The sequence below is a fragment of the Neodiprion virginianus genome, chromosome 4 (genome assembly GCF_021901495.1).
Source record: "Neodiprion virginianus isolate iyNeoVirg1 chromosome 4, iyNeoVirg1.1, whole genome shotgun sequence".
In the NCBI taxonomy this organism is placed as follows: domain Eukaryota; kingdom Metazoa; phylum Arthropoda; class Insecta; order Hymenoptera; family Diprionidae; genus Neodiprion; species Neodiprion virginianus.
The window spans coordinates 23,041,562-23,053,800 of record NC_060880.1 but is presented as its reverse complement, the minus strand read 5'-3'; the positions used below and the strand labels follow the sequence as shown (position 1 = coordinate 23,053,800).

Below are 12,239 nucleotides of genomic sequence, written 5' to 3'. Positions count from 1 at the left end.
CCGCTGTGGATTTTTTGTCTTGGATTTATTGTACAGCAACAATCCAAATTCAGCACCATCGCTTGCCATTAAAATCAGTCTAATTTAGCACCGAAAATTTTAAACAAGCAATAACTTGAGATGTTTTTCAGCATTTGCACATACATTTACAGGTATAATATTTGGGAGTGGAATGTGTAAAGAGTACATGTTCAATTAAAAGCCAATAGAATGTTATTTTAAACATTTTTTATTCAAAATATGATTACAATTGAAATAAGCACTTCAAAATGAGATATTTGAAATGGTCTCCTTACTTCAACCTTCGCTGTAAAATTATCAATTTTTTTCCCTTACATTACTGCAAACGTTAAACTATGTCTACCATACTCAAAGATATAACTAACTGAATTGTAACGTTATTAAATGAAGAACATTCTCACAGGGATGAATAAAGAGCGATGTAATAATGTATACATATTGTCAATGTGCTCTAAAGGCTTGTTAGATATATCCTTTGACGATCTAATTTTTTTTTTTTAATCTTTGTCAAAAACTAGGTGGCAATAAGTGCATCCTCATATTTCGTTATTGTTGTGCTTATTTTAAAGATACACATTTTAGTGTCAATACCCATTCGAGTAATGTCATAACACTTCAACGAAAACTCTGACAGATAAATAGTAAATCGTGAAGTTTGCGGGACAACAATCAGATTTGGGATATTTTATTTCGTTTGGTCAAAGTACCGTTGCCTGGTATGTAATTATTCAGGCTATACAGTTCATTAAGAACAATTGAAGAAACCGTTATACCATGTTTCTATCGACTCTTTTTTCCTTGTAGTTCTTTACAAACTAAAGTATCTTGTCAATAAGGAATATTCAATGGGGAGATACAGTAAGTATGGCATCTTTACCAAAAAAACGCATTCAATTCTGCTAATAATGAAGGAAAATGTAATTAATTAGGAAACATGATCATGAGATATGTACTGCATTGTTTGAAGTTAGTAATCTAACTTCTAGCTGCTTGACAAAAATAATGCAAATTAAAAATGTATCTTTCACAAAATGACCATGAATTTATGTTTGCATTAAACTTGTGCACTTGGAATCTTCGCGTCATGAAATAACACACTTATGACACACAAGCGTAAGAGAACATGATTAACAGCCCAGAATGATAAAAAAATTCGATATCAATACCATACATATCTAGAGAACGTTTGTTGTTACAAAAAACCTAATTAATTTCTGCAAATTTTTTATACTTGGTTGCTATTATTATTTAGATAGAAGTGTATTTATAAGTCGATTCAATAATACATCAGATAACTGAACCTGTAAAGTATTTCATGTATTGAGGTGTGAATGGCAAAACGCAAAGGATAAATACTAACAGTGCTTTTAGAATAAGAAACCGCTGGCTTAAAGGGTTAAATTAAGTAAGGTTTTGATTTTTGAACACGAGAATCAACTAGTGCAATAAACGAATTATATATGCCATAAAAATACTCTGTTTGCATAGTTCGATTAAGTTTATCGCATGTCAACTGTTCATAGAATACAAACGTACGTGACCACTACTCACAGTCAAGCACGTAATTTTATATTTACAAACTTACAATCTTATTTACTTTAATTCCTAATAATTGTGTAACAAATTGAATTAAAAGAGTTGACAATAGATATTGTTGTTGAGAACTGAGAAATGACAACTGTGTATACATGTATGCGTTACAAAAAAGTATTTTCTTTGGCAGCGTCCAAAGTTGTACGAACTTCAATAAAGAATCTTCAATATATCAGGGAAAGGAAAGAGATGAATTGAAAAAAGAGAAATTTTAATAGAATAATCTAACGATATTATAATGAAAGGCATTGTCTTCCTGGTTCATCCATGCGTAGCACAACCAGTCAACTTTACTTAAATCACATGTTGCTTCTCATAAACCTGTTACAAAGCCGAGGAATATCGTATTTAACATTGTGTAATACTTGAATGACCTGCTAAAGCAACAATGCAAAAGCACAAAATCATATTAGTAAAAACATATAATGCTGTAGGAAATGAAATAACGAATTTCGTGCTTCAATTTTTACTAATACACATTTTTACATGATGTGCTTCGACGGTAAAAAAATAAATCATAAAAGTGCAACAAAATTTGGTTATTTGAAATGTTTCTTCGCCTCTGATGGGTAAAAATATGATAAGCAACATGAAGTCTGTGCATACCGTATCTGATGTGATTTGGTTTCATACTCCACAGAGATAAGACTTGTCTAAGGTTCTGAACCTCCTGCTTCCTCACCTAGACCAGTTTCATTTATACTTTCTGTTTGATCACTGGCACCATCTCGTAAAGAGTCTAGAGGAAAGGCTCTTTCTGTAACTGGAAAATGAACAGCACATCTGAACGTAATCACAAATAAATACAAAGTAAAGTTTGAAGAACAAACAGTATTCTTAACAGATCAGAAAAACAGTTGACAACCACAGTGTGTATATTTTCTTACAAATCATAAAACGAGAGTAAATTACAATGAATGTCCTACAGCAATTTTTGAATAAACATAAAATTACGCCTTGCTTCCAACAGCACCTTTAATTGGTGCTCCATTTATAAAGCTTTGATTGCAGAAAACAGTTGGGTTTTTTCTAGATCTAGATACTGAATGGGAACTTATTTCAAGTTTAGCTGTAAAGTTTGAATGAAACATAAAACTATTGAACTGAATACATGTGTACAAGTAATGTATCACTCACCAGGATGTGAGGGGTCAGCCATGAGGGAAAACATTGTTTCCTCAGGCATATCTTTTGTCAATTCTTTGAAATGAATGACCTGATCAGAAAATGATTGCCAAAACGTTTGCCCTCCTGATATGGTAAACATAGCCTGTGGAGAAAACGTACGCATGTAGTAATAAAGTATTTGCTTCAAAACAGGTTACTGCGCCGCTGACGCACAGGAAATGTAGCTTTATTTTTGTGCTACGTGCAGATAAAATGATGTTGCGCTTACCTTAAATTTGTTATATATATGTTCAGCCTTTTGCTTAATCTGTTCCGCTTTTTGTTTGAAAACAGCCTGAAATGAAAAAAACATTTTACATTCTCAATTTTACACGAAAAGTAGAGTTTTGTACGAGCTTTATTCAATTGAGGAAAGAGCCAAATATGAATGCAATTCAAAGCATTTTCGTTTGGGAAAATTCTCGAGAACCTTCGATAAAACATTGTTTCAAGTCAAGATTCAGTGAATTCGAAGTAGATAAGTGACGCAGTAGTACTAGACAGTCAAGCTAGAAAAACAAAAAATCCTAATCGTGAAATTCGTAGAGAATTTGTTTACAAACAAAATTAGATAAGAGAATAAATTAGTCTCGTGAAATTAAACCTGGAAGACTTCAGTCACTGTTATCAAACTTTTATTCCATCATTATTTCATTATTTGATATGATTTTTTAGACAGCATGTCCATTGTATTTTATGAAAAATATTGAAATGCTTACTGCTTCTTCCTCGGTCAATTTCCACTCAGCTAGGTTTCCAATATATCTCCGCAACTGAAATACAGAAATATATGAAAAGATGAGATTTAAATATATTTTCCAGATATAAATTTTTATTTTTACCTATGGTAAATGATGAATCTTACCCTTCTGACAGTCTCAACAATATGCGGGTGTTTTTTAAGCATAAGGGGATCAATTGGGAGTGCAAGCATGTCATCCATAGCGTGTAAACATTTGTCAGCATCTGCTTTGTCCAAGGCAAGGTTTGACTTGATTTGTGCATCCAATTGCAATAGCTGTGACTCTATGCGCAGCCACCTATTAAAAACATGTTACCGTAAAATATCATCCATTTTTTTATAACTGATAAATGCTCGTCTAGAAAATTCTCGAAGTGATCTCAATTTACTGGATCATGGTAATCGAATTTCTGTACCAATTTTACGTTACTCATGAGGCTCAAGGCATAAGAATATAACTTGGTGAAATTGACTACTTTCAAAAACTGAAAAGTCTCTTACCTCAGTTTGTATTTTTTTTGATGCAAAACGTTGTCTTTGGACGTTTTTGTATCATCACCAGAAGCATGTACATTGAAATCCAAGGAGTTCTTTACTTGCTCTGGTAAAATTGCACCGCTCTCCAGTTGTGCTTTTAATTTCATTGCACTTGTCGCAGTCTCCCAATCCCATTGTGTTCGTGCATTTTCATTTTCAAAGGATTTGGGCCTGTCCACATCTAGTTTAATGCCAACATATTCCCCGGCAAAAGTGCGAGCCAACAAAAAGCGACCCTGTGTATCTGCAGACTTGGTTGTGGAAAAGGACTCGCCATCAGTTTCCATTTCATTCGTTTCATCAATTTTCTCTGCAGAAAGTAGTTTAGATAAATCTCATAGATGCAAATTTTTTTTTTTTTTTGGTATTACTAAATTGCATTAATAGTGGTCATTAAAAAACTGGCCAATATAACGAAAATAACTTTTTATACTAACTTTCTGCTGCACTGATTTTATTAGCTTTATTAGAGTCTCTAGGTGGAGATACTTCTTTGACACTAGTATCCTCAAGTTTACCTTTTCCCAATACTCTAGGACTTGCGGAATTATCTGAAATGAATAGGAAAATTTTATCTATTTCAAATTTGATGGAATTAACGATAAATAAATAACGCAGGAGTAGAAAGAAGCACTTTTATAAGAGTAGAAAAATGTGAGACAATTACCATATTTTTCAGTATCCTTGTCGGAACTGGAGAAATCGGCAAAACGTTTGGGCTTAATTTTCCTACCACTGCGACTGACAACTTCTTTGCTAGGCATATCGTCATCTTGACCAACAAGCAAGCTTTCATGCTTATTAGGTGTTTCCCCAGCAATAAGAGACGTAGCCTTGGTACGGCCACCACGTTTTTTTTTCACTTCTGGCGTGGCCTATTTGATATCAATAGCTATTTATAGCATACATGGAGTAAACAGTAATTTTGTCTTTGCATACTTATCAACACGAAAAAATAACAGCAAATGAGCATTGCATGGAGTTTTTATCCCTCGCATTTCTATTATCTTATAAAATATGGATTTTCTTTAATGTACGGAATTATCGCATGTATCTTTCATGCTTGAAAAAAATACATCGGCAGTTCCTGATTTATTCTTGGGATCCATATTGCAACATCGTATTTCTCAATATTATGTGCACAAATTTACGGATTCTCCCTAATTGATAATCTATTAAGAAGTATTACTACTTAGTAGAAAAAAACAACATACACTCAAGCATAGTTCTATATGAAAATAATATTGTACATAGTACTCGGCATGAACTACCTGCACAAGTTATTTTAATAATTAGGATTGAAATATCTTACTTGGTTACTGGAAGGTGTAGATGAATTTGTGTTAGACGCAGCTGGGGTTGACGATGCTTTCCGTTTAACAGTCTTTTTTTTTTCACCCTCATCAATTACTAAGGCACCACCCTCTGCATCACTATCCGGTGCATTATCAGATGCACTCACTGTTAACAACTGTTCTGTAGAATTACCATCTTCTAATGAGTCGGTTGTCTGCTTGTCTGAAAGAAAAGATGATCAACACACATGCACATGGTCCATTTTCAAGAAAACTTTTAATTCGGCTAGAATTTCAAAGTAACAATGGCTTTATTTACAACACATTGTTCATTTACAATTTTTACACACTTTGATACATATGTGACTGGCGGTATTGTGTGAAAAAAATTCTACCTTTAGGTTCAGGGCCTTTATTGATGTGAGTATTTCCATCACTTTCAAGTTCATCTTCAAGTTCCTGCAAACCCTCGTGAAAGAACTTCCGTTTCAGAGGCTTGCCAAATTTGGCCTTGTTGTCCGCATAGGCGAACAATTCCTCAACTTTGCACACAGCTCTGTCATGATTAAAGAGATTGTATTGTTTACGATAATCAAGGCTTTGTAGGAATAATTTGAAAATCAATCAATCAGATAAAAATTTGTGATTTCTTTGATTGACTCATTTCTAGAATAAAATACAGGATTTTTGGTATGTATAAAATTTAACAACAACACTTACGTTTCACCTGTTCCATAAAAGTAAACATTATACTTTGCATTCTTTGTATTGGCATCAGTGACACTTTCGACCTATGAGAATCAAGAATAACATCATTAGATCAGTAACTAGAATAGCGTTGAAGTATGAATCATCCATTACTGGAAAGCGAACATTGAATTCCATTACAATTTGCCAAGTTGATATGATTTTAATATTACAGTAACAGTTCAAACCTAAAAATGAGATGTAAATATTTGCACAAGTGTATCACCTTAGTTAAAAATATTGATTCTGGAGACAAAGTCGCTTTCGCAGTTTGAAACTAAATATGCTTGAACATCTTAAAAAATGCTTACCAGTAATTTGGTTTTACTATTGTTATAAGACGATGTTTAAAAATATAATTAATTCGAAATGAAAATTTATAAGATGACTGAGTCTCTAATCAAATGCAATTTAAGTTAATGCTGTTATCATAAGATACAAATTGTCCAATTAATGCAAAACCTTGGACTTGGTAAATGAGAATTACAAAAAAATGTAATTTGACATGAGATAGCTCCAAAGCGGTATTTCAAATACAGCTGAAGCTAGTAGGCAGAGATAACATCTAAACACGCTACAGATGTGTTAGATTATTCAAACAAGCCGTTGTGCAATTCGTTTTTTGCTGCGAAACATGAGCAATAGAATATTAGCATGCGTCCAATAAATTCTGAACTTAAGAAGACTATTATATTAGATTGAAGCTAATGGAAATATGATTTTTAATAATAAGCCAGTTACAGAAGCGCAAATAATATTCCTTCAGTCACAATTTTCATAAAGTCAGTATTTTTGGTCCCAGCAATACCATAGTAACAGTAACTTCACCTTGATTCGGTGCTGAAATTGATAGGGAGCATAGCATGAAGGAAGTGAAATGCTTAATACTGAATCATAACAAGGGAGAATCGGACATAAACAAAAAATGACATATGGTATCAGTCTATAAGACGTATGCTCGATTGGTAACAGATGTAAGGTACAGGCACTAATTCGAATGAGTTTTTTTGATTAGACTAAAGATAGTTGACATCATTGTTACGAATGCTGGAAATATGGCGGCTGGTTAAATCGTTCCACCTCCACAAGGACTGATGATGTGCATGTGTGTTACCGTGGTAATAAAGTACATAACTTTTCCAAGAGAATAAGTTGCGCTCTTAAGATGATAGGAATATGCTGACTCTGTGCGACATCAGCTAACCTATGTTGAAGAAAATAATGGCGGTCTTTTTGTACACCTGATAGGTATAAAATGTTGATAGTGCAGGTGATTAATAAAGTTGTATGTAATTGTAGTTGTGTATTTCAACACTGGAATTCGGACGCGCATTGAGGCTTGACGATTAGCGTGATGTCGGCGCGATTTAATATCAGACACATTGGCATGGCGAGAAATGAAATGAGGGTAGAATATATTTAGTTAAAACAACAATTATGTAAGACGCTAAGTTCAAAAACAAACTTACTTTGGCTGGCCATGGTGGGTAACCTCGAACTTTCGCAAACACTTTGTCGCCAGCAATAAATTTCCTTTGCAGCTTAACCATGTTGTGAATATATTACCGAACGAATCCAAGCTGCTTATAATTCATTCAATGTAAACACGAGCAGTCACACCGTGCTAATGTACGAAGAACATATCTTGGTTTTGCGGTACAAGCACTTCTTTTCACCTCATCAAAAACCTGATACTAAAAACAGTATAGAAACACACACACAACGCAATGCGCGGCCCTGCGGCTTCTTGGTGTTGCGTATTTGCGTCACTTGCGCGTGCTGAGTGGCACTCGCGGCCCGCCGAATTTTTTGATTGATTAACTTCGAAATACAATATTTTAGCAATGTTTCAAGGTTGTGAGCATCACCACAACCGTACACGGTACATGGATGTAACCATGAATATCGGTAAAATCCAAATATGTCTTCTACAAGTCGTGGTAAACAAAACGTTCGCAACCTCTTCTTGTATCCAAGCTCGATGGGGGACGTAGCGGATGGTCACGTGACTTTCGACCGCTGCTGTCGTTCCATCGTTAAAAACAAGGGGGCAGTGCTGGCGGTTTATGAACTCGAATGGTCGTTGCATGGAGACTAGAGTCACTGATATAAAGCCCCTCGCACACGACGCTTGTTTTGCTGCTGGATTGCTTGCTAGATTTTACCGCTGGGTTCCAAGTTGGCTGTGGCGCTGGGTGCAACGATGGCACCCTCGTGGGGTTGGCTTCACACGATGCTTGTCGCTAGGCGTGCTGGCGTGCAGGGAGCTTAGAGAGAAAGTATAGGCGAATACGTAGTCCCAGCATTTCTAACCTCAACAGTACCATGGACGCTCGAGTGCAACAAACTATTGCGGCTGAAATAATTCGACGTAGGAAAGCAATTATCGTGTCAGCTGTAGCAACTGCTTTTAAACGTAGACATCTACTGAAACAACGAAAACGTAAATTGTGGAGTCGCGAGTGGCTGTTACGGCGTGATAGAGGACAGAATGTTCTAAATATGGTATTTCGTGAGCTCGGGTATGTAACTATATGATTTTCATTTTATTTATTATTACTTTTTTGGATTTTCAATTTTATACTTGACTTTTCAATGCATATTTATACTAAATTTTTGTTTAGCCCTGAAGATCCAGCCAGTTTCACCAATTATACTCGAATGATGGAAGATGACTGGAATGAGTTGTTGACACTTCTGACTCCGGCCATAAAAAAACAGGATACCGTTATGCGTCAAGCTATATCACCGAGGGACAGACTCACTGTGACTCTTCGATATTTAGCAACGGGCAATACCTTTCAGGATTTGAGCTACTCCACTCGCATAGCCGCGAACACAATTTCAAAAGTGATTGACGAAACTTTAAGAGCAATAGTAGAAGTACTCGACTCAAAAGTATGGAATTTCCCATCATCGCCGGAGGAATGGCAGGTTATCGCTCACAAATTCGATACTTTATGGAATTTTCCTCATTGCATCGGTGCGCTGGATGGGAAGCACATCAATTTTCGTCCCCCTCGAAGTGACGGATCGATTTACCGTAATTATAAGGGAAAAGACAGCATTGTGCTTCTGGGTCTTGTCGATGCTGAATACAGATTTTTGTTCATTGACGTCGGAAGAAATGGACGTATGCACGATTCTGCTGTTTTGCGTGAGAGCCCATTATGGACTAAGATCAACGATGGAACTGTGAACTTACCTGCGCCATGTGAAATTCCAGGCTTTTGTTACAAATTACCGTACGTGATTGTCGGTGACGACGCATTTGCCTTGAAACCTAATTTGTTAAAGCCGTATCCGGATAGAAACTTGACGCTTGACAAAAGAATATTCAACTACAGATTGAGCCGTGCTCGCAGAACTGTTGAAAACGCTTTTGGCATACTGGCAAACAGATGGCGCGTTTTACTTTCTACGATATCTCTCTCCGTTCAAAAAGTAGAGAGAATAACTTACGCGTGTGTGCTTTTACATAATTATTTAATCAATAAATCTAACAATGATTCCAGTCAATGGTACGTACCGCATAATTACAGAATCTCAACCCGCGTTGATAGTAATTGTAATGCAGTACAATTATCCGAAGGGCAGAATGCCTCCCTATATCTGAGAAATAACCGAAGCAGTAACGAAGCTCTAGAGATACGAGATAAATTTTGTGAATACTTTAATACTACAGGCATAGTGCCATTTCAATATACCGCTATTGAACGAGGTAACTATTAGTCGTTGCTCTACGAGCAAGTTCATAGTATTTATTCATTTATTAATTATTTACTAGCACTGCGGCCGCGGCTTGTATTTGTATTTGACAGTATTTGTACAATGTTTATACAGAAATAAATAAATGCCATTACTGGTTTTATATTATTCGAATTTTGTTTGTGTACGAAAGACTTTTGAAAATATCTGTTTGACTAAGCAGCATCGACAATTGAAAAAAGAATCCCTACAAAATTACACAGATTCTCGAGTTTTTGGATATTCGCCGAGGACTTCTGGGAAATTTCGATAAATTACGGAGAGTGTGAATGGCCAGAGTGTTGTTCGAAGTGCAAGCGACGAAGGGAACGATTATATTTTTTTACGACTTTTTCTCAACGATTATCGAAGCTGGTGTCAGAGAGAAAAGTTCGACCGAGAAAAATTCATAGTTCCTGAGAACTGTGAACTGTAGTTAATTTTTGTTCCTTCATCTATCTCGCCGCTTCGCGTTGACCTTAATTTTAGCAATTGGAGTAATTTTTAATGCTTACAATTATACATAAAGAATGACGTGAAATATTAAACATAAATAACGAAATGAAAAAACAAACAGGAGACTTATGGAATGGAATTTTCATAAAAGAAAATGAAAATCAAGATTTTTTGGTTGTCGGTGATGTCAAAACAGGTTGGTGTACTCTTCTTCTGTCACTTTCTAACCAGAATTTATTCCCCCTCGATCGAACAAGATTTTACATCGAAGAAATTGTCATGATTGTTTTTTTTCGATTTTTGAATTTTGAAAACTTAAGGAAAACGTGGAAAACAAAAATTTCTCGTTCGTCGTTTTTTTATCGGGTTTTTAAAAATAGTATTTTGCTTTTCTACAGAAGTAGAGACACGATACATCGAGATTCATAGCAAAATACAGTGGCTTATATTCAAAGTGCTACACATCAATCAGAATAAAATTTATATTTATTGTTGTTTTTTTTTTATACATCAAGATCAATCACGTACAGGTATAAATTCGGATTTTTAGTTTCTTTTTCTCTCAATTTTTAACATCGATGTACGTACATTGCTTAAAGCTTCAAGAGCTGAGGTATTTTTTTTAATTTTTTGATCGATGGTAGTCGGTAGTTTTGGCATTGATAATTAATTGGGTAACTTCATTCATTACCTCCAGCTTCAATTGTTCATCTCGAAACTGTCGCAGTAAGCTCCCCATGAATGTTAAAAATCCATCTACGCAGTCTGGAGTTGAATTTGTCGGAGGCGTGTTGATGGTGATAGGCGCATTTATGGAATCGGTTAAATTTTTTATGACGGTGGAAAATTCGTCACTGTCGTCCAATCGCGGATTCTTTCTTTTGCGTTTTGCCGAAGAGCCTACTCCAGACGTCGAAGAGCTGGATTGCGAGGAACTATGAGGACGTGGAAATGTATTTTCTTGCAGGTTGTTGGCCGTTACTGATGAAAGGGATGATGAGCGACTCCTATGTAGAGATGGTGATGAATGTTTATGGATCTGCAGCGAAGTACTATGCGTATCCGACACTTGTATTGTTGAAGAAGATCCACAGAGATTCTCCTGCGCTCGAATCATCCCGTCAAACTCTGTGATAAGAACATCATCCACGTACTCAACGTTCTCGTAATAAGCTCCGTCTTCGGAGTTCTCTTCCATCATGTGTGTTGCTGTACCCTACAAACAAAAAGGCATGAGTTTTGCATTCACAAAGTGTTTTTCATGTTTTATCATTTTTAGCATTACCTGACTCAGCGGCATATCGGACAGCGAAACCTGACTATCAAGAGAAGTCCTGTTTCTACGCGGGATCACGTAGGAATCGAGGAACAAAAGTTTTTGGTAGTACCACAGGCTCGGTTTATAAATCTGGAAATGTTTACATAAATGTTTATTATTGGTTATATTTTTTATTTAAGGTTAGTTTAGATTTTTTAGTTGAATAGTAAAGAATACTTACGTCATCGGTGCCAGTCCCGCTTTTTAAAGAGGATTTAACCTTTGAGTGCTCGATATTAAATTGATTTCGCAAATTATGAAATTTATTTGCGCACTCTTTTGTCGTCGACGCTGGCCTTAACCTCAACACTGCGTTGTTCACTCGATTAAGAGCCATGGTTCGAAGGTTTTTATTGTGATAGTTCGGCGAATTGGTTGCATACAAACACGGCTCCTCTTTGTATGCATCAATTAAAACGGTTATTTGCTCCACGGACCACCTTTGCGTCATTTTTTAATTTGGATCTCAGTCGAAAAAAGTCAGAACAATGAAAACACGCAAGAAAACCATCACGAAAAATAGCACACGTTCTATCACCGAAATCCAGCACGCGACCACGCTTCAGAGCCATCAGAGGCGCCACTTTCCAGCAGCGCTCCCAGCAGAGCAGCCATC

General features: G+C 35.9%; 3 protein-coding genes across 5 annotated transcripts; 1 reads left to right on the top strand and 2 right to left on the bottom strand.

Moving 5' to 3' along the window:
• Positions 1 to 213: 213 nt before the first annotated feature.
• On the bottom strand, positions 214 to 8,104 carry LOC124303353 (PC4 and SFRS1-interacting protein). Of its 3 annotated transcripts, none has more exons than XM_046760450.1 (13): positions 7,572 to 8,104; positions 6,076 to 6,146; positions 5,751 to 5,911; positions 5,373 to 5,578; positions 4,728 to 4,935; positions 4,498 to 4,611; positions 4,025 to 4,370; positions 3,647 to 3,821; positions 3,501 to 3,554; positions 3,011 to 3,076; positions 2,752 to 2,884; positions 2,221 to 2,377; positions 214 to 1,988 (listed from the first exon to the last, which is right to left on the bottom strand). In XM_046760450.1, exons 1-12 carry the CDS (start codon positions 7,650 to 7,652, stop codon positions 2,268 to 2,270), a joined length of 1,725 nt encoding a protein of 574 aa, XP_046616406.1. In that variant the 5' UTR covers positions 7,653 to 8,104; the 3' UTR covers positions 214 to 1,988; positions 2,221 to 2,267. The 3 variants fall into 3 exon arrangements, with proteins under 3 accessions (XP_046616406.1, XP_046616405.1, XP_046616404.1); XM_046760449.1 differs by having other exon boundaries at positions 214 to 1,935; positions 7,572 to 8,103; XM_046760448.1 differs by having other exon boundaries at positions 214 to 2,377.
• Positions 8,105 to 8,377: 273 nt separating this feature from the next.
• Positions 8,378 to 9,959, top strand: LOC124303354 (protein ALP1-like). The gene is made up of 2 exons (XM_046760451.1): positions 8,378 to 8,624; positions 8,727 to 9,959. The coding sequence occupies exons 1-2, from the start codon at positions 8,428 to 8,430 to the stop codon at positions 9,832 to 9,834; spliced, it is 1,305 nt and encodes a 434-aa protein (XP_046616407.1). The 5' UTR covers positions 8,378 to 8,427; the 3' UTR covers positions 9,835 to 9,959.
• A 798-nt stretch (positions 9,960 to 10,757) lies between these two features.
• On the bottom strand, positions 10,758 to 12,187 carry LOC124303356 (uncharacterized). The gene is made up of 3 exons (XM_046760454.1): positions 11,805 to 12,187; positions 11,591 to 11,713; positions 10,758 to 11,521 (listed from the first exon to the last, which is right to left on the bottom strand). Exons 1-3 carry the CDS (start codon positions 12,072 to 12,074, stop codon positions 10,928 to 10,930), a joined length of 987 nt encoding a protein of 328 aa, XP_046616410.1. The 5' UTR covers positions 12,075 to 12,187; the 3' UTR covers positions 10,758 to 10,927.
• Positions 12,188 to 12,239: the final 52 nt, after the last annotated feature.

Excerpts from the sequence above, each read along its gene's own strand:
- LOC124303353 (XM_046760448.1), bottom strand. The coding sequence starts at position 7,652 with ATGGTTAAGCTGCAAAGGAAATTTATTGCTGGCGACAAAGTGTTTGCG. Across the intron at positions 5,912-6,075 it reads TTTTATGGAACAGGTGAAAC|AGCTGTGTGCAAAGTTGAGG; the intron begins GTAAGTGTTGTT and ends TAATCATGACAG. Across the intron at positions 5,579-5,750 it reads TAAAGGCCCTGAACCTAAAG|ACAAGCAGACAACCGACTCA; the intron begins GTAGAATTTTTT and ends CTTTTCTTTCAG.
- LOC124303354 (XM_046760451.1), top strand. The coding sequence starts at position 8,428 with ATGGACGCTCGAGTGCAACAAACTATTGCGGCTGAAATAATTCGACGT. Across the intron at positions 8,625-8,726 it reads ATGGTATTTCGTGAGCTCGG|CCCTGAAGATCCAGCCAGTT; the intron begins GTATGTAACTAT and ends ATTTTTGTTTAG.
- LOC124303356 (XM_046760454.1), bottom strand. The coding sequence starts at position 12,074 with ATGACGCAAAGGTGGTCCGTGGAGCAAATAACCGTTTTAATTGATGCA. Across the intron at positions 11,714-11,804 it reads GCGGGACTGGCACCGATGAC|ATTTATAAACCGAGCCTGTG; the intron begins GTAAGTATTCTT and ends AAACATTTCCAG. Across the intron at positions 11,522-11,590 it reads CCGATATGCCGCTGAGTCAG|GGTACAGCAACACACATGAT; the intron begins GTAATGCTAAAA and ends TTTTGTTTGTAG.